This window comes from Anolis sagrei, chromosome 2 (genome assembly GCF_037176765.1).
Source record: "Anolis sagrei isolate rAnoSag1 chromosome 2, rAnoSag1.mat, whole genome shotgun sequence".
NCBI classification, from domain to species: domain Eukaryota; kingdom Metazoa; phylum Chordata; class Lepidosauria; order Squamata; family Dactyloidae; genus Anolis; species Anolis sagrei.
Genome location: NC_090022.1, coordinates 237,071,556 through 237,093,028, shown reverse-complemented (window position 1 = coordinate 237,093,028; position 21,473 = coordinate 237,071,556). Strand labels below are relative to the sequence as shown.

The following is a 21,473-nucleotide window of genomic DNA, read 5'->3' as shown; positions in this document are numbered from 1 at the left end:
ATCTTGATTTAGTTTCTGATACACAGCATATGCCATCCAGTAGTCACCCTCTGCTGACATGGTCTATCCAAGAGGCCGGGGCTGATCAGCGACAGGGAAGGAGTGGCAGGCGGCGTGAAAAGGGTGGGGGGGGGGGAATTAAATAAATACATACATAAAAAGGAAGTAGGCTCGCGGACCAGATTTTGGTCCTCCTGGTCCACTGGTTAAGAACCACTGGTCTAGTATAAAAAGATAGGCAACTTGTGTAGTCTGCCAACAGTTTATCAGATGCCAAATATAGGGGGTCAAATCTAGTGTTAACTAACCAGATTTAGTTGGGTTCCATTAGTGAACAAAATGAAACCCAACTTTTGTCCATTGTGAACAAAAAGTTCCATTTATTTTAATGTGTCTTACCCTTAAGTAGGTGAACATAGATTTGATATTGAAACAAGAAGAGTTTTGTTTGAGTCATTTGAGTGCCACCTCCTACTGATAAAGATTAGAAAATTCACCCAGGGATTATTTTTGAAAGGTCATTTGTTGGCATTAGTTGACATGACAAACTCAGTTTCACCTTTTAAAATCACCTAAAATTGCCTGTGATATTTTATGAATTTGAGATCTAGATTTTTTTAAAACAAAAAAAATGTAACAGAATGCATATAAGTTCTCATATACCAACAGGAACAAAGACTAATAGTTTTAAAGGTTAAGTATATGACGTTTATGAACATTGAAATAACTGGAGTCTTTGTACTTCAATAACTTGACAGATGCAGATTATTAGTAATGAAGACTCTTATTTTCTCTCTCTCAGAAACAAGAGAGAGTTTTTTTCTCCATGGTAGATTATCACCCTCGCTACCAATTTATGGGGGGGGGGGGGGGGGGGAATCAAGCCCTTTAGAAATCTAAAGAGGAATTCATCCCTCTTGTTAATCCTCTTTGGTCATAACTAGGCTTGTCTAAATGAATATTTTGAAGCTTGTCAAGCTTTCATGAGAAAATTGTATTTTTTCCTAAAAGCATTGCATTAGTACATTTCTGGGAAAACCTCTTATGGGTTTTATCTGCTCTCTTTTTTTTAAAAAAAATCCCTGTTTCAGCATAATAAGGTTGGTCTTTTTACAGATGTCAATTGGGGATCTTCAACACAAGCCTTGACTTACCTAAATGCTTTGCAGCATGCTGTCCGCCTTACAGGTGTGGAAGATCATGTGAAAAACTTCAGGTGACTTGAAATATACTTTCCTGATATTCTTTAGTATTACACTATTATTTTAATAGAGCTTGAAATAAAAACTAGAGCAGTGATGCACCTTAGCAAATCTTGGAAACATTCCTTTTTCTACAACAACTAGAATCCAGTGTTCACATTGGCTGTGGGATTTCTGGTGTCGTAGATCAAGAAAGTAACTTTTCTGAGCTTTGCATCTTCTAGGTATCCATCTCACAACTCCATAGTCACTTTTGCCTGTTTACAGTGCCTTCAAAAATGCCTGAAAGTGGATGATAAGTAATTGGTTAAATAAGCTTTGAAACATGTATAGATATCTTGCATCTCATATGTTGTTTCTTTTTGGTCTTTGATTTTGGACCAGGTGTTCTTTTGTTAAACTAAATGTGGGATCCTGAGGCTGGGATTCAAGACGAACTAAAATACAACAAAGTGAAAAATGTTATACACATATACAGTATAAGGCAAGGAAGGGGGGAGCCCTTGGAGTGGAAGAAAACTTTCAACAAATGTAGTTTTTTCAGCTGATGAAGAGGAGGATTGACACAAAAAAATTAGAGATGTGCAGCTACTTGCCACAGCTATTTTGTGGCAAAAGTCAGGCATATGCTTGCATGTGCTTCCGGGGGAGTAAAAATCAAAACATCTCGAACTTCTGTCGCCTGCTTCAGCAGCCTCCTTACCTTTTACCTGCAATACTTCTATATTGACTTCTTCATTCATTTTGTTAGATTGTCAGCTTTAGTATTACAACTATCAGTACAATGAATGCAATGCACTATAAAACATTCCAAAGTGAATTATCATATATACTCGAGTGTAAGCCAAGTTTCCAGCCATTTTTATGGCTAAAAAAGCCCCCCTTAGCTTATACTCAAATCAAAGTTATTTATTATTTTACTCTGTTGTTGTTATTACTGTTACATTTATTATTTTACTCTATTGTTATTATATTTTCATTTTTAGCTCTTATTATTTTTGTTACAGTTATTTTACTCTATTATTATTGGAAGGATACATAAGCAGATTTACATGAAAGGTTAGAATAATGATCTAATCAGAGTTGGATAGTCTTATCTTAAATTACACTTTTATGTAAAGGTTCAAAAATATTTAACCTACTGATGCCTCAATTAATGTAATTTTATTAGTATCTATTTTTATTTTGAAATTTACCAGTAGCTGCTGCATTTCCCACCCATGGCATATACTTGAGTCAATACATTTTCCCAGTTTTTTGTGGTAAAATGAGGTGCCTCAGCTTATATTCAGGGTCAGCTTATGCTTGAGTATATATGGATAATGTGTCACTTAGAACAGCAACAACAAAACACACAAACGCCACAGATTTCCTAAAGTATTAATGTAGAAAGGTAGAAGGAGGACAGCTGTATACTCATCAGGTGGCATCTTTCTTAGGAAACAGACTGCAGGGCAGAAGCTTGAAAAAAATGTTGAGTATATATTGTTATACTGCCCAATAATCATAGTTTTGTTCCTTTGGGCTGACATTACTGAGGTTCAATATCATGATGTCCTGATTATTTCCTTCACTATAAGACTTTCAGAAAAGAATGGTATTGGCTTTCTCTTGCTAATAAATAGGCAATCGATATACTTGCTACCTGAAATGTGTGGCCCTAATAATGATTTGTGAAAAATTATTCAAATCTGCCATTTTTAACTACTCAAATAGTTCACATGCCTATCAGGAATGTGCATATTAACGATTTTGTTTTGTTTTTTAAATCCACTATCAGGCCACAATGCCTTGTAATGAGTGGTCCTCCAAATTCACGTCCTGCTTTGCTGCATCTGGTCCATGCATTTACTAAAAATGTAGGTCTGATGATCTGTGGCCATGTACATATGGTAAGTCTAAATACTTTCTTACCTTTATTATAAAATAGCTTGACACATTGCTATTCTATTTCCCAGTCTCTTATTTCTTTGGGAAGTATTTGGGACTGTACAAAAACCAAAACATTGCCCCATTGGTTCAACATAGCATAAGAGTGCCAAGACTTAGACACAAGGCGGAAACAGGAAAAAATATGATTTTATGCGTGTCTGAGTGTGCAAATTTTATGTAATAATAAAATTAATAAAGTCCATATGAATGAAAATGTCTGCATAGTAATATCACATTATTTTGTGGCGAACACAAGAATTATGCATACACATTTTCTCTCTATAGAATGGGATGGCCAGGTAGTGAAAGAATTTATAACATTAGTACATTGGCAACATCCTATTTGTTCTCTTTCCTGTCTCCCAGTATTGGACCCAAGGTCCTATACAGTTAAAATAATATATAACACAACATTTAAAACAGTTCAATGACTATTTTAAAAATATTAATTTTAAGCAGTTAAAACATAGGAATACTAAAAAAAAAAGTACAGCACACCCTAGTTGACAAAAACAGTTGCAGTGCTCAAACAGCCAAAATTCTAGACAAACAGAAAAATCTTCGCCTGCCAGCAGAAAGCAGCAGAAAGATTTAGCAGATGAGAGTTAACCCTACTTTGTGGGGAGGGAATTACACAGGCTAGGAGCAACTACTGCAAAGGTAGCTTGAAGTACTGAACCTTGCTCGCATTTTATACAGTATGGAGAATCGAAGAGTAAGATACATTGATTCTAATAATTTTGTTGTGCGTTTTCAGGTAGTTTCCAGTTTATGGCAATACTAAGGAATTTTCTTGGCAAGATTTGTTCAGAGAGGGATTGCCGTTACCTTCCTTTGTGCTAAAGAGAGAGTGTACCCAAGTTCACTCAGTGGGTTTCCATAGCTCAATGTACTTTACTTTATGAATGCCTAGTAGAGTTAGTTTGGATTAATTCATAAAATAAAAGTATGCTCGGCCATGAGTTCACTCACTGTGTGAACGTGAGCTTACTCTCTCTCAACCTCAAGAGAGATTGAGAGGGAGTGCAAAGGCAATCCACTCTGAGCAAGTATATTCAAAAGTATAGTCAAACTCTGTTCTCCAAAGTCATGGTCCAATGCTCAGATCATGATAACATGCTAATATTTATCACATGCTTTACTCAGGAACGTCCTAAGTATGCCAATCTCTATGAATGTAGCTCCTGTAGCAACATTAAAGAATTTAACAATATTCTAGTTCTGTAATCAGAAGAAAGTAGTGGTTAATTTGGATAGCTACTGTAGTAATGGTTTTCTGGCTGTAGTGATGCCATTAGTTTTTGAATTGAGCATATTTTGGCTTTAAGAGTCAGTTGATGTTTTCCATTGATGAATGTTCAGTTGTCTGTTATAAACTTGTGTGTCTGTGCGTGTAACATTTCCCTATCATTTTCTTTAAAAGAGCCCTCGTAGGCAGGCTATGAAGGAATTGACGACAGACATGCCAAAGTACCAGCGGTGGCTTATTAAAAACAAAATGAAAGCATTTTATGCTCCAGTACGTGCAGAAGATTTGAGAGATGGTGCACAATACTTAATGCAGGTACTTTGTTACTGTCAAAAGAGGGCCGTATGTTGCTGTGTAGTGCTCTGTTCTCAGAAATGTATTTTCAAGTAGATCTTACCGCTTCCACTTCTAAATTTGAAAGTGTTGCCTATTGTATCAATAGTTATACACTCACATTTTCTTTAAACTGGGATGTTGACCAGATGTGTTAGATTGTAGTTCCCATCATCCTCTCCAAGGATGACTCATAACTATGCTGGATGGGGATGATAGGATGTTTGTTGTTGTTTATTCATTGAGTTGCTTCCGAGTCTTCGTGATCTCATGGACTAGCCCCCGCCAGAGCTCCCTGTCGACTGTGGCCACCCCCAGGTCCTTCAAAGTCAAGCCAATCACTTCAAGGATACCATCCATCCATCTTGCCCTTGGTCTGCCCCTTTTCCTTTTTTCTTCCATTTTCCCCAGTATCATTGTCTTCTCTAAGCTTTCCTGTCTTCTCATGATATGACCAAAAGTACTTCATCTTTGCCTCTCATCTCCTTCCCTCCAGTGAGCAGCTGCACATTATTTCCTGGAGTATGGACTGGTTTGATCTTCTTGCAGTCCAAGGCACCCTCAGAATTTTCCTCCAGCAACACAGTGCAAAAGCGTCTACCTTCTTTCATAGAATCATAGAATCAAAGAGTTGGAAGAGACCTCATGGGCCATCCAGTCCAACCCCCTGCCAAGAAGCAGGAATATTGCATTCAAATCACCCCTGCCAAATGGCCATCCAGCCTCTGCTTAAAAGCTTCCAAAGAAGGAGCCTCCACCACACTCCGGGGCAGAGAGTTCCACTGCTGAACGGCTCTCACAGTCAGGAAGTTCTTCCTAATGTTCAGATGAAATCTCCTCTCTTGTAGTTTGAAGCCATTGTTCCGCGTCCTAGTCTCCAAGGAAGCAGAAAACAAGCTTGCTCCCTCCTCCCTGTGGCTTCCTCTCACATATTTATACATGGCTATCATATCTCCTCTCAGCCTTCTCTTCTTCAGGCTAAACATGCCCAGTTCCCTAAGCCGCTCCTCATAGGGCTTGTTCTCCAGACCCTTGATCATTTTAGTTTCGCTCAGCCTTCCTTAAGGTCTAGCTCTTGCATCCATAGGTTACTATGGGGAATACCATTGCTTTAACTATGCAGATCTTCATTGTCAGTGTGATGTCTGTACTCTTCACTATTATCAAGATTGATCATTGCTCTCCCCCCTAGAAATAAATGCAGATTTCCTGGCTGCAATCTGCATCTGCAGTAATCTTTGCACCTAGAAATACAAAGTCTCTCACTGCCTCCATGTTTTCTCCCTCTATTTGCCAGTTATCAATCAGTCTTGTTGCCATAATTTTGTTTTTTTTATGTTTAACTGCAACCCAGCTTTTGCACTTTCTTCTTTCACCTCGTTAGAAGGCTCAATTTCTCCTTTGTTTCAGCCATCAAGGTGGTATCATCTGCATATCTAAGGTTGTTAATGTTTCTTCCAGCAATTTTAACTCCTGCCTTGGATTCGTCAAGCCCCGCATAGCGCATGATGTGTTCTGCATACAAGTTGAATAGGTTGGGTGAGAGTATACAACCCTACCGTATGCTTTTCCCAGTCTTGAACCAGTCTGTTGTTCCGTGATCTGTTCTTACTGTTGCTATTTGGTCATTATACAGATTCCTCAGGAGACAGGCAAGGTGGCTTGGTATCCCTATACCACCACGAACTTGCCACAGTTTATTAGGATCCACACAGTCAAAGGCTTTAGAATAGTCGATAAAACAGAAATAGATGTTTTTTCTGAAACTCACTGCCTTTCTCCATTATCCAGTGGATATTGGCAATTTTGTCTCTCATTCCTCTGCCTTTTCTAAACCCAGCTAGTACATTTGGCAACTCTCTCTCCATGTATTGCTGGAGACTTCCTTGCAGAATCTTGAGCATTACCTTACTGGTATGGGAAATAAATGCCACCGTACAAAAGTTTGAGCATTCATTAGCGTTTCCTTTTTTGGTATGGGGATAGAATGGATTATAGGATGTATATGTCAAAAAATCTGGACTGCATCAAGTTGCCAAAGACTATTTGACACAAATAAAGATTATACTCCTGTTAACAAAGTAGATACGTTCCTTGTCATGACTTCTTTAAGAGGAAATTTGATACCAGAGGCAGACAGATGGAAATAATAGAGTTAGGATCAGCATGTATGCTTTAGTATAACATCCCAGAATTGTGAGTGCATTTTTAATTTAATTTTTTTCTTAATTTTTTTCTGTTTTGTTAGGCTGCAGGCTTGGGTAGAATGAGACCAAACACACTTGTGCTTGGATTTAAGAAAGATTGGCAGACAGCTGACATGAATGAAGTTGACATCTACATCAATTTACTACAGTGAGTAGAGAAGTCTTATTTGCCAGCAGTGGATATGCAGTTCTGTTAGTTTTAGCACATGTATTTGCTGTATGTATTTATCTCAATAAATGCTGTGTCCATTACTCTGAGAAAACTATAAGCAGCTTTCCCCACTAGTTAAATATGATAAATGATATTTTTTCTAGTACTTTAATGTCCTTTTTATTTTAGTGTTTAAATGACAATCGTATAAAAATATAAACTCACCTCTTTTGAATGATATAATTTCAGCATATACTAGTATTCTAAGCAGTGTCTCCCAGTTCAAAATATTTATTGCTCTTAAGCTATAGGCCTTTTGTCTGTTTTTCTTCAAAAGGAATTCCCATTGAGTTATTGATGGCAAACTGCACTAAGATGCTTCTGGGCATGAAACAGCTAAATTTAACTGTCATTTCTTTCAAATCTATATAATTGAAGGACAAGTAAACTACATCACTTGCATAGGTCAAAATTGGAAGTTTGCTTGATTAAAGAGCAGTGGGGAAATTGTATTGTAATATTGCTACTACCAATCTAGTAAGCATGCTAAAAATCATGAAACTGTTTTACAGGAAGGAGGAAAGCTTTTTTTAGAAAGGTACAAAGATTTGATCAGAATACACACATAAAAATAGAACTGTTTTTGCTGATTTCAGAAGCCAAAACGACCTTCAGAGACAGCTTTCTTCCTGATTTTATTCCCCATCGTTCTTGCCTGTACCACCTAATTAATGTCATTATTTGACTCTTGACTGTTTGTAGGTTTTCCTAAAACATATTTATTCTCTTACAGTGATGCCTTTGACATTCAGTATGGAGTGGTTGTAATACGTCTGAGAGAAGGTCTGGATATTTCTCATCTGCAGGGACAAGGTAATTCTGAGCAGAATATGAGTTTGGATAAAATCAGAGCTGCTGAAGCAAACTGAGTATAAGCTGATCCAGCAATATTTCTCCCTTGAGCATTTAAGCTCCTCCCCCCCCCCCCCCCCCCCCATTTTCCATCTTTTTTATTGGAAGCTGTAGATAAAGCTGTGTATCTGTAAACTAAAAAGGATATGTACCAAATGCTTATGATGTTGAATTAATATAGGGATAGAAGTAAGAAGTTTGCTCAAAATAGATCTTTTAGTATTTCATTAAATGGTTTTATATAATAACTACACATTTCATTAATGCCATGTGGCTTAACTCGAGGCAGTAAATTCAAGTCCTTGTAATGGTCATTCATTCATATACTTGGAAGTATTTGCATTGGCTATCAGTATACTTCTGTGGCTGACTTGAAGGGCTGTTATTAACCATTTTAGTTTTAGATTAGGTGGGACTCCATGACCCTGCCAATAAATAAGTCATATTTTGAAGTCGTTCACTTCCGTTTGCCAGTGCATGAGATAGGACTTTAGTTGTGTAGCCCTGCAGTTGCGGAAGTGTCCTCTGGTTAATATTTACTTAATCACTTCAGTTCTGGCATTCAGGATGGTTTTAGTAACTTGCTGGTCTTCTATCTGATATGAAACAGACTTGTAATGTCAACCACACACTAGTTTACACTTTATCCAATGTGTTACCATAAAGCAGTGCTTTGCTCTTATAGATAAGCAAGCATATCTTACACTATGAGTGATATCTGACATTAAATACAACTACTCCTTTCAGTTGTAGTGTCTCCTTTTGTTCAGAATTTAATCAACAGAGCTACAAGTTGATTTCAGTTCTTTATTGAAGAATTTCTATTAATCTGATATCTGTCTATTCTATTTATCTATGTAGAAAGTGTGTGTATATCTCACTACATAAATCCCATGAAATCAGTTGAACAAAAGCATAGCGTTGAGTACTCAGGAGAGGAATGGCATTCTTAAAATGTCCAGAGTCCCGCAGTTCAATAGTATTTCATCCCTCTCCATCCTTCCTTGTTTGCCCGGTCTTTGCCTTGACTATTGATATATTTATAATCTAAGTGTATTCTCTTTCAGCATGCCAGCCAGTTAGTTTTTTGTAAATCTCAAGTCATATGTTTGATTACAGAAGAAGTGCTGTCATCCCAAGAGAAATCGCCAGTAACAAAAGACATAATAGTCAATGTGGACTACAGCAAGAAGCCTGAGACGGTGACTTCAAAACCTGTGAGTGAAAAGCCTCCTATCCATAAAGGTAACAATTCATTTGGATTTTGTCTGTAGCAATTCAAGAATCATTATAGAGTGCAATTTTAAAATGTAAAGCTAAATTTATCACCCAAAAGGTAAAAGTGGGTACCTCAGAACCCACTTGATTGCATATCATGTTGTAAGCATATTATTATTATTTGCTTTGGGAAGCTGCAAGAATAGTATTTTTCTTAAATCCAATTTACTTTGATATAGAAGTGAAACCACAGAAAGGGAGATATTTTCAATGTCTTCTGGGAGCAATTTATTGCAAGAAAATATTGAACCATTACAAGGGTACAGAGACACTGCTTTTTAAGTGATCTTATTTTACTGTTAGTCATATCTGTGTGAGTGTGTTTGTGGAACCAAACAGAGGTGCTCATAGTCAAAGACTACTTAGTGTCAGGGGCCTCGTCCCTTTTGTCATAAGTTCTCTTGGTGGTTTCTTCAGTCTTAGAATCAAAAAGGCTCCTGCTCCATTGCTGTTAAATCAGAGCACTGGGACCAATAACTAAAAACTTAGCTACCACAGCAGTAATTCTCATTTCTTCATACACATGCCTAGAATATTTGTATTGTTATCTGAAATCACGTTATTTTTCCATGCTTCTATGTGCAGCAGTTCATTTTGGGTAGAGTAAATTACTGAGTAAAGATTGTAGTAGTTGTGTAAATTTTCGAAACTGAAGTGGAAGGAGAGCATTGTTCACTATTTCATTTACAATTGAAATAATACGCAGGGTAGGAGGGTCATAAGACAATTAGATCGTGGATCGAAAATTATTTGGCTGCACATTTGATTAAATATGTTGGAAAATAAATTAGCACAGAGTCTCAGTTCATATTGCTAGAGAAAAACTATGTTTTTGTCCCTCAGGCACTTCTTAAGTATTTATCTAGTAGTACAGTTAGTTTTAGGTCAAAGCTGTAAGACTGATACTGTTTTCCCAGCCTCTTGTTGCACCGATAAGATAAGTTCTGCTCATTTTGCTGAGCTCTCTCTTCTCCCTCAAACTTTTTGAGAATAATAAGGAAAAAAGAGTGAAGGGCAGTTTAATTGACAATTATTCCAGCTGTTTCAGACATTCAAGTTTCAGTATAGTGATAGACGTAACAGTGTGTATACATGTACATAAAAGTGTATGTATGTAAACAAAGTGTGTATTAGCATCCTAAACATTTCCAATCATTAAAATAAATGTATTAATTCATGTATGGTTTTTCTATAATAGCAATTCACATTCCACCTTAAAAGTAAACAGAGGTCATGCAATTGATTGAATTCATTCATGTTTGGTTTTTCCATAATAGCAAATCACATTACACTTTAAAATTAAACAGAGTTCACATTTTTATTAAGACTGTGAATAATGCTTTGTTTTGTTTTCTTCACTTTTAAACCATGTCCAGAAGAGGAAGAAGATGTCAAGACCCCAACACAACCACTTTTGAAAAAAGGCAGGCCATTTTCCCATCTTTTGTTTTCAATCCATTTTCCATACTTTAACCATCATTCTATACTTTTCTACACTTTGTTTCATACATGGCAAATGCAGGAAGAACTATTTTTCTCTCAGATACCTTCTCTGCTCATGGGGCTTGGGGGGGGGGGGGGAGGGTTCTTGCTCATGATAGCAATTGTTGAGGAAACAATGTTATGACTGCTTAAATGCTGCCTGATAAGGCTGTTGGGAGCACAACAAGGATAAATTTAATAGCAAACGTGCCATGTTGTGGCAGAGATTTAGTGAAAAATAGTTTGGTTCAGTAACTCAAAGACATGGGTCATGATAACATTTATCGGTTGTGTTCTAGGAGATGGGCCCTCTCTCACACACAGACACGCTGTGAGGAAATTACAAAGGGAGTTTGCACACACATGCCAGAAAGTTGCTGCTCAAAGAAGGAAAGTTAAATGTAATCCTATGCCCATGTATTGTGCGGTATGTTTTTAAATTAAATCTCTGGTTTCTGCCAGTGTGGATCATTGAATTCATACTGTTACATGTATGCCCCTGAAGCAGTGCACTCCGTAACGAGTTGTTAGGGTTTTCATATTCTGAAAAGCAGTGGGAACACTGCACTTTTATTTATACTTCCTCCTCCTCTTAAACCACACAGGATCCGGAGTAATGTGGTTGCCAATCTTGCCAACAAGTGTACCTAAGAACGGTTCCACGGTTCCATAACACACACATGCACCCCATTTTATTAAGCCCAAAAAGACCTTTTTAAAAAGAAAGTGATGATTATGTTACTCATTGAAATAGACCTAAAATACATTAAAAGGTGAAAAAATGGGCAATGGCACCTCCCTCTATACACAGTGTAGGGGTTCAGGACACTATGAACCATTATTAGGCCTAAATAAATACGATTTCCAGGCTTGCTTTACAAGATATATTTTATGATTCCTCTGACAATTATGGCTTTCATAACTTTTCTTGTATCCTTTACAGATCTTCATTTTTTCTATTCCTTATTCTTTGGATCTCTTTTTTACAGTCCATGGTTCTTGCTTCTCATCTGTTAACTCAGCTGCACCAAAATACAAAATGTTCCTGTGTTAAATGGTTATTTTTACAGCTATGTTATAACTTATTCTATTTGTGCTGATTTCCTTTGTTTTGACATACCTTATAAAAAAATCATGAGCTTTCAGGATGTTCTTTTAGTATATTTACCTTTGGCTTCATTATATGGAAAGGAAATACCAAAGCTTAGTTTAAGATATTATTGTAATCCCATTATATGTCTTTTAATGGGATGAATGGCAAAAGTGACATTTCTTCAAATACTTCAGCATAAACATTGTCTATTTTTTTCTTGCATTTCTCCAGCAGTGATAATATAATTCTAATTTTCAGTGGACAGCATGTGCTATATTTGGCTAAACTCAAATAAGTGGAAAAAATAATCTGTGATCTCTGGAACATGTATATTCTATAAAACCTGTAGAAAGTATTACAGTATCTTCATTTTGTTACTGGAATGTTTCTGAAAAGGGTGCCTGTGAGCTAGTATGCAGCCCTTCAGAATACAATAACTTGTAAGGGGCTCCAATTGGCCTTCTGTTTTCCTTTTTATAGCTTCTAGGTCCTATGATTTCTGGAGGCCACTGAGCATGCTCAGCCCTTATTGATTTTTTGCATCCTGTCCTCATTGCAGTTCTGAAATTATTCTTTGTATCTTTGAGACTTCACCTGAGTGTGTGAAAAACCCTACGACTTCCCAGTGGTCCATTTATCTCCAGATCCCCTTACACTTAAAACATGTTGACCACTGAATTTGCGAAATGTTCTGGAAGCAAAGCTGATATAGGCCTAAAGTTCTGAGGAGGACTTTACTTTAAGCTTTGGTTTTTTTAAAAAGGAAAATAATAGAGCAAACTTAAGCAAATCTTTAACTTTTCTTCTTGATTTGGATGTAGAGGTTACAGTGATGTCTGTTTTCTTTCTTCTAAAGCTTTCTTGGTCAGAATTCTAATGAAACCTTTTTCGTGTGGTTCTTCTCAATCCTACAGACCCTAAAGGCCTGCCTATTCCCTTGAACTTGGCTGATCAAAGACTGCTTGATGCAAGCTCTCAATTTCAGAAAAAACAAGGAAAAAATAATATTGATGTTTGGTGGCTTTTTGACGATGGAGGTAAACATGTTTTTTTTAATGCTGCAGCTTATTCAAAACCCTAAGTAGTGTTTACTTTCTAACAACCTATCACAGTATAATAAGAATGCCCTTTTTCTTGCTCATGTAGGTTTAACACTCCTGATTCCATATCTTCTGACAACAAAGAAAAAATGGAAAGACTGTAAGATCAGGGTATTCATTGGTGGAAAAATAAACAGAATAGATCACGACAGAAGAGCGTATGTTTCTTTCCATCATTTACTGTTATAAGGACTATAATTAATATCAGAATGTTTACATGTTATAATTATTAATACATCTGCATATATTATAGATAATACTTTAAATATGACATTTAGTATTTTCCTGTCCCTTCCAAATACCATAAATTTAATGATTTTTTTGAAAAAGATGTACCAAATACATTTTGTTAGTTTGTTTTTTGTATCTTGATCTTGAGAAATCCAAATGCTGCCAGCCTTGAACAATCTCTTTCTACAGATTTTTAAATTCAGGCTTATGTCTGTTTAATTAATTTATCCAGATTACAAAATAAAACACCTTTTTCTTTGTTTTAATTTGTTGTGACATATTTACACTTTAAAAGTAGCATGTTGCTAAATTGTATATTTGTATATGCTGAGTGCTGAACAAATGGTTAGACTTTGACACGTAAAAAAGTGGGCCATATGCCATAGTGGTTCTGTTCTAGGAGAAAACCATTTCTGTTGGGCAAGGCAAGACATCTGACTTTTAAGGATACCACCCAATCACCCTCACCTCTTGCACATATAAAAAAATTAGGAGGGTTGTGATTCCTTAGAAAAACAATCAAATGTGTGGAGGAAATGTGTTACAGAGGCAGGGCGAGATTCCCTGTCTCTTACAATGACAAATGTTTTCCACTCATGCAAAGCCCCATTAGATAGAAGTCAGTTTTATCTCGAACCTATAGCTGTAGAGGCTGATGAAGTCCCCTCTTTGAATATTCAGAATGTTTCCATCAGTCTGATTCCTCTAGTCAGTTAACAATTGTTCTATCTGATTTAGGATGGCTACATTGCTCAGCAAATTTCGAATAGATTTCTCAGATATCATGGTCCTGGGTGACATCAATACAAAGCCAAAGAAAGAAAAGTAAGTTTGTGTGCTGATTTTCTATATCTGTTTATAGTAACAAAACTGGCATTTTACTAGATATTTCCAGAGGCTAGTTAGTCTCAGCTTTGGAGCCTTCAGTTACGAGAAGATAGGTTTTGAAGGGTTGAGAGCAGTACAGTACCCCTTCCTCCTTTCACAGGGGTTAGGGGCACAAAGCCCCTGCAAAAGTGGAAAAAAACTTACATTTTAAAATTCTAGTAATTGCCCTTGAGGTTCTAGAGTGAGCTCTTACAGCATACAGCCCATGGGCCAGATGTATTCTGCAAAGAGCTTTTCTGCGGCCCGCAGAAGCAAAATGGCAGACAATTGAAATGAAATGGCTTTATTGTTTAGTGTCAGCCAATGCTGCTGACCCAAAAGGTTTGTATCTTTCCCTGAGGTGGAGAGTGTGACTCACTCAAGACAACAATTTATAAATAACTAGCTTATGTTATTTATAAATAACATAAGCTAGTTATTTATTATTCTCAGTGGTGGTCCCTCAGCTATGAAACTCCCTCCCCAGTGACATTAGATCAGCCCCCTCCCTTTTCTTCAGAAGGAAAGTAAAAACCTGTCTCTGGGATCAGGCTTTCAGAGAATGGCGTAGTGCAATAACAGATTTGGAATGCCCCCCTGTTTTGTAATGACTTTTGAAACTGCATGTAGGGAATCCAGTAGGAATGATCCATCCTTAAGTAATTGCTTGGATCTCACTTAGTGGTTCTGCAGTGTTTGAGAGTGCAGCACAAGTATTTTAGTAAAAATTTCAATGATCCATCCAAGTACTGATGCGCTTCAATTATATGATCAAATCATTTTCAGCATTGCTGCTTTTGAAGAAATGATAGAGCCTTTCAGACTTCATGAAGATGATAAAGAGCAAGATGTTGCAGATAAAATGAAAGAAGATGAGCCTTGGAGAATCACAGATAACGAACTTGAGCTGTACAAAACCAAGGTATTTGTTTTTTTTTTCTGTCTTATAGAGGCATATTTAACCTCATTTAGTTTGCCAGTCAGTTTTGCTTCTTGGTTTATTAGAATGGTTGTTTACGCTTACATCAACCACATTCTCATTTTAATTTCAGAGTCACCGCCAGATTAGATTAAATGAATTACTGAAAGAACATTCAAGCACAGCTAATCTAATTGTTATGTAAGTATGACTTTCTGTTGTTCTTGGCACCATTGGTAGTAAATTTTGGAAACACTGGTCAGAAGATGTTGTTACGAATTCTGATACATCAACAACTACAACAACTGCTTACGTTCAACACCATAAAATACAAAGTATTTGGTATTTTGCTTTGGATTTACTGATGTTAGTTCCCCAGATACCTAGGCATTTAGAAATCTCAGACAGCTGTGTGTCTGCCATTTTATTTTATTTTATTTTTTAGTTTTGGGGTTGTTTGGCTTTTCCTAAAAAAACATGTCAGCAAATGTTAATTATGGCTGCAGAGGGTTCAGAAGACAAATGAAAATATTAACACTAATTATTTGGTGTCTGGAAGTTTAAAAGACCAATGTATTAATTTGTAGTGCCAGGGTTGCCATCCAAAATGCCTTCATTCACTTGAGTATCAATGTTAAGTTGTTCCATAGCTTCCAAAATGCCTTTTGGTAGGTCCATAGTGAAAAGAAATGGTCTGAAACAGGGACATCATGGTCATCTTTGTTCAAAACCTGGGACTTGAAATAGATATCATAAGAGCAGCCAAAATTTGGCAGGAGAAATGCTAACCAGCAGGTGAACAAATTCCGGGATGAGATTAAGACTTCATTTTGGTCTTCTGCTCATGGAAAGCAAGGTACTTCCTAACAGACCAATGACATTCGATTTAAAAATACAAGTTTGGGGAAGGATTTATTGCTATATACCCAATAGGCAAAAATTCGGGGGCAAACTTTCCAGTTTTGCAGTAACTATAATAAAGCAAACAAAATACAGGAATCGGGTTCTTGCTTGGTGATGTCAGGGGAATATCCAGAATAAATATGATACCTTTTTGAGCTTTAGTCTTCTTTTTTAAAACTTAGATTTTTAAAAATTGTATTTATTATTTATGATTTTACATTGGTTAGATTGGCGTTATCTTACTGCAGCCTGAGATTTTTAGTTAGAGTTGCAGGATATAAAGATTTCAGTAAAGTCCATGACAGGGGCTTGAATTAGATGACCCACGTGGTCTCTTCCAACTCTATTATTATAGGATTCTAAGTAAACAAACCTTTAAATCTTGTTGAGTCTCTTGATGAAACTTTCTGAATTCAATATATGGCTTGTACAGGCTACAAATTAAGCAGATATCCTACTATGAGCTCTTGCTTCACAAGGTTGGCTTGTATCCTAACTAGTAGTTACTGCGGCACATAAATCAGTGATGTGTCACCCTTACTAGTTGGGAGACAAGCCAATCTGATTAACTCGGTTGTTTGGATAATTGACATAAATTGTGTGGTATGTATGTATATTTATTTAATATCCGTGTGGCTCACGCAGTCACTCTAATATTGTTCAGGCATTGTGAAATTCAGATTTAAAATGTGTTGAAGGAACTTCCCTGCTTCAGTCCACATGTTTTACTTTAGTAGGGTTTTTCTCTACAATATTTTTCACATACCCAAATGGTTCAAGACTTGGAGGGGAGTGTTAACTTGTCTTATAAACCTGGAAGCATCCATTGTTTGGAATGATAGTGACAAAGAATGCTTCTAACCTGTAGAATAAATAATAATAATAAACTGGTACCACATTAACAGCCATGGTTCAGTGCTATGAAATCCTGGGAGTTGGAGCTTTATAAGGTTTTTTAGCCTTCTCTGCCAAAAAGTGCTGGTACATCACCAAACTAAACAACCCAGGATTTCATAGAATTGAGCCATAGCAACTCAAGTGTCAAATTGCATTCATTCCACAGTCTGGCTTCAGGCCTGGTCATGAAACGGAAATGGCTTTGGTTGCCTTGGTGGATGACCTCCGCAGAGAACTCAACAGGGGAAGTGGTTCTCTTGAACATCTCAGTGGCTTTTGATACCATCAATCATGGTATCCTCCTGTGCTGACTCGCCAAGATGGGGCTAGGGGCATTGTTTTGCAGTGGTGCCAGTCGTTTTTGGAGGGCTGGTCCCAGAAGGTAGTACTGAAGGATTCCTGATCGAACTCTTGACCTTTGTCATTTGAGATTCCTCAGGGGTCTGTTCTATCCACCATGCTTTTTAACAACTACATGAAGCTGCTGAGTGAGATCATCCAGAGTTTTGGAGTGCAGTGTCACCTCTATGCAGATGACACCCAATTCTACTACTCTTTTCCACTTAATTCCAAGGAAGCCGTCCCAATCCTGTAGCAATGCTTGATGGCAGTAAAGGACTGGATGAGGGCGAACAAACTGAAACTCAATCCTGAAAAGACAGAGGTCCTCGTAGCCAATCGGAAGGCCGACCAGGGTATAGGGTTACAGTCTGTGTTAGATGGGGTAACACTCCCTCTGAAGACACAAGTTCACAGTTTGGGTGTTCTTCTGGACTCATCACTGACCCAGAAGAACACCCAGGGGAGCCTTCACAAAATTAAAACTTGTGCGCCAGCTGCGCCCATACATTGAGAAGTCAGATCTGGCCGTGGTGGTCCATGCCTTGTCACATCCAAACTGGATTACTGTAATATGCTTTACATAGGGCTGCCCTTGAAGACCATTCAGAAAGTTGCAGCTAGTCCAAATATCTGCAGCCAGATTGCTCAGTGGAGCACCGTACAGGGAGCAAACAACCCCCTTGTTATGGCAGCTCCACTGGCTACCAGTGAGCTTCCGGGCGCAATTCAGGGTGCTGGTTTTGACCTTTAAAGCCCTGAATGGTCCAAGCCCAACCTATCTATCCAACTGCATATCCGGATATGAACCAGCCCAAGCCGTACGATTGGCAGGGGGAGTCCCTACTCTTGGTCCCATCCCCATCACAGGTGATACTGGTGGGATTGAGGGAGAGGGCCTTCTCAACAGTGGCTCCTTGGCTCTGGAACTCCTTCCTGAGGGGCATCAGAATGGCGCCCTCCCTGTTACCCTTTAGAAAGCAGAAAAAACTTTTCTGTGGAGGGAAGTGTTTGAGGATGATAATGGTTAACCAGGTTAAGTGCAATGGATGTGAAAAATGGCAATTAGATGGAAGCGATTTTGAATTTTAATTACAGTTAGTTTTATAGTGTTTTACCATGTAGTGTTGTTGTTAGAGGAGCATTATAGATTTTATATGTACTATTTTATGTGTTTGAATGTGAGTTGGATTGTTGAACGGCATTGAATTGTGCTATATATTAGTTTCTCTGAGTCCCTCAATGAAGGAGAGAGGACGAGATGTAAAACCAAGTAAATTTAAAAAAAAAGTATAGATGCAGCTTAAGAGTATAATTGATAGTCATTATATGTGCATGCCTCTTTGGACGTAGGCCCCACTGAATTCTGTAGACTGCACTTCTGAATATTTTTGTAGGATCAAATCTATAACTGCTGCTAAATATTGTGCAGTGCTACATAGAATTTGAAGTCCAAGTGATCTACGCAGCAAACCAGGAAATGATTCTTTTCCCTGTAATTAATAGATGTTTTGCATTAATGAATCAAGGCCTGCTAACTGATGGTGCCTCCATTTGTTTTGTTGACAGGAGTTTGCCAGTTGCACGGAAGAGTGCAGTCTCGAGCGCGCTCTACATGGCCTGGATCGAGGCGCTCTCAAAAGATCTGCCCCCGGTTCTCCTCGTCCGTGGAAATCACCAGAGTGTTCTTACTTTCTATTCCTAAACACGGCCGCAGGACTTGCAGCTGTGATGAAATGGTACTTCAGTGCCTAAAGGGGAGAGACTCAGATGTCTGGCTGAAATATTAACATCACACACAGGCGAAAAGTGACAACCCTTTCACTATTCCACTGACTTGAAAGCACACAAGGACAGTCACTCTGCTCCTAAAGTTGTGAAAGCTTCAGTTTTCTTCTAATTCCTCTGTAATTTAATCTTGCTTAATGGGAAAGGATTCCCTGGTAGACTGAAGAATGAATGAATGAACAGGATTTTCTTTGCTACTTGAGCAGCAGCAATAAAAGTGTTTATTTTTGATCAATGACAGGATTATAGATTTATAAAAGCCTTTTAGCCTTGAGGTGCCTTCTGAAGTTAACCAAATTTCATCCATATTCCCTGTTTTGTAAATTTATACAGAACGTCAGTCTGCCATTGGCTGAAACTTTAGATCAAACTTCCTTTAATTTCTACTCTTCCATCTTACAGTTTTTTAAACAATGCTGCATTCTGGTCTTCCATCAAGGTATTAGTTTTTACTGTTCTATGTTTCCTATTGTTTGGAATGGTGTGTGTGCGTTTCTTATTTTGTTTCTGTTTTTTAAAGAAATCTGTTGTATATGAAAAAGGTAAATGGGGCAGGTTGGCTGTAATGAAAACCAAGTTCATGGTGTTAATATCTAGGACTTTGTACTCTTCCATTTGTACCGCTGAATAAAGATGAAGTATACTAATTAAGAGAGAGTAATTTTCTCAGATTCCATCCTATTTTTCCCCCCATTTTCACTACTTTGGCCGAAGGTTAGTAGGCCAGTTTTTCATCCTGCGGCTCCACTGAGAAGCTGCAGCTCTGTTACAGGATTCTGTAAATATCCCAGCTATTAAATGGGATGCAATCTAACAGCATACTTAAGGACCTTCTAAGTTGACAGTTTTGTTCACCTACTTATACGGACCACATTGTATTAGAGGCGTCTGAAGGCAACTGATTCCTTTGTCAGAATCTATGTTTAGTCTTGTTAAATACTCAGGTTTAATTCTCCTGACCTTTGCATTTTAATTTGTATATGACTCCTTGTGGATCCAAGAACTGCCAATTTGTGTGCCCTCTTTGCACACTCGTGTGTTGACAGCTTTATTTTAATTTTTTTTTTACTCTGTGAAATACTTATTGAAAAGTTCACTTAGTTCAGTGGCTCTCAACCTGTGGGTCCCCAGTTGTTTGGGTCTTCAACTCCCAGAAATCTAACAGCTGGTGAACTGGCTGAGATTTCTGGAAGTTATAGGCCAAAACATTTGGGAACCCACAGGTTGAGAACCACTGACTTAGTTAGTCATAGCATTTATGCCTAATATCTGTAAGAGTTGCCTAAAACTATTCCTCTGCCTCTTGGCAGGCAGCATACAAGACAGAACATTTACAATTCCAGTGTTTTGTCAGTGAAGAAACAGGACAGAAAAACACAAGTCTTTCAGCTAGACAAGATCAAAGTAAAGGAGCAAACAGTTCCATTGGCAGCCCCAGTTCCTGAGAGAAAGAAGGCAGTTCTTTTGTTTAGTGATTTGCATTCCAGTAAATTGTTATTTGCATTGTCTTACCAATGTTGACTGTTCTCTCTTTTTCAGAAGTGCAATACAAGTTGGCTGCCAGGTAGAGTAAATCAATGCCAGTATCTAGTTTTCGAAAGAAATTAGAAGTTACAAGAAACTTGATTTTTTTTTTCTGAAACAAAGCCAAACAAACCAAACATTCCCAGTGTGTAACTAAAAGCATTGGTTATTGCACGTTTGCAGTGTTTGTTGGTGTGGTGATAGGAAACAAAATGATTCAGTGAATCTGGATTTCCATTTTTGTTTAATGTTCAGTAACAATAGGGCATGGACTTAATGCTGCTATCGAGACAAGTGCACAGGTACACTTATTCAAAATTCTGCCCATTGAGGAAAACCATTGCTTTTGATCTGTATAAGGAACCAAATGGAAAGTATCTTTTACATGTGAAATGTGTATAAAATAGCAAATCATCTAAATATGCATATATATTGATGGTAGCAAAATGTCTGTGAATTAATAAAGGTTTTTTTTTCTCACATGAAAATTTTCAATACTTCACAAACATAAACACAAACAGACACCAAATCAACAAATGTAAAATGTAATCTTTAATGGTCTAACACTCCAATAAACATCAATTGTACCTTGTTACCAAAAGGCAAGTTTGTAATCTAGCCATTCCAACTTTATTTTCAGTTTAAATTAAACGTTTTCTTTTGGCGCCATATTTTAAGTTCCAATCAGTAATGACTTGAAATGATTATTTTCTATTGATGCTCAGCAATACCATTTCTGTAGATGAAACTTTATTTTCTGAAATTAGATTTTAGTAGCAGAACAAATCAACTTATTTATTGTTTCATTATGTTTGTATTAGGATTTCCTTTTTACGTAATTCTTTTTATATGGTTTTCTGTTTATTTAAAAATGAATTATGGTCTTAATTTAAGGATTGAGTTTTGGTTGGTACTATCCACAGTTTGAAAATATGTCATATTTTGATAATATTGTACTGTAACTGTCACACACAATGGCTTTTCTAATGTTTTAACAACAACTGAGTATTGCAGTTTCTACTCTGTATTGGGGCGGGATCACTGCAATAAATGGGAGTGAATTAAA

At 37.3% G+C, this 21,473-nt stretch overlaps 1 protein-coding gene across 2 annotated transcripts in view; it reads left to right on the top strand.

The window, feature by feature from the left end:
* Nucleotides 1–21,473, top strand: part of SLC12A2 (solute carrier family 12 member 2) — a 69,161-nt gene extending 47,688 nt beyond the window's left edge. Inside the window, exons 15-27 of one of the 2 annotated variants that reach the window (XM_060761995.2) lie at nucleotides 1,117–1,216; nucleotides 2,983–3,094; nucleotides 4,558–4,698; nucleotides 6,965–7,071; nucleotides 7,868–7,947; nucleotides 9,106–9,231; nucleotides 10,641–10,688; nucleotides 12,754–12,876; nucleotides 12,986–13,097; nucleotides 13,909–13,995; nucleotides 14,824–14,959; nucleotides 15,090–15,157; nucleotides 18,665–21,473. In XM_060761995.2, coding sequence (XP_060617978.2) covers nucleotides 1,117–1,216; nucleotides 2,983–3,094; nucleotides 4,558–4,698; nucleotides 6,965–7,071; nucleotides 7,868–7,947; nucleotides 9,106–9,231; nucleotides 10,641–10,688; nucleotides 12,754–12,876; nucleotides 12,986–13,097; nucleotides 13,909–13,995; nucleotides 14,824–14,959; nucleotides 15,090–15,157; nucleotides 18,665–18,800 — 1,376 coding nt within the window. In that variant the 3' untranslated portion in view covers nucleotides 18,801–21,473. The remainder of the gene's footprint in view (nucleotides 1–1,116; nucleotides 1,217–2,982; nucleotides 3,095–4,557; nucleotides 4,699–6,964; nucleotides 7,072–7,867; nucleotides 7,948–9,105; nucleotides 9,232–10,640; nucleotides 10,689–12,753; nucleotides 12,877–12,985; nucleotides 13,098–13,908; nucleotides 13,996–14,823; nucleotides 14,960–15,089; nucleotides 15,158–18,664) is intronic. The other variant, XM_060761996.2, reaches the window with a different exon arrangement.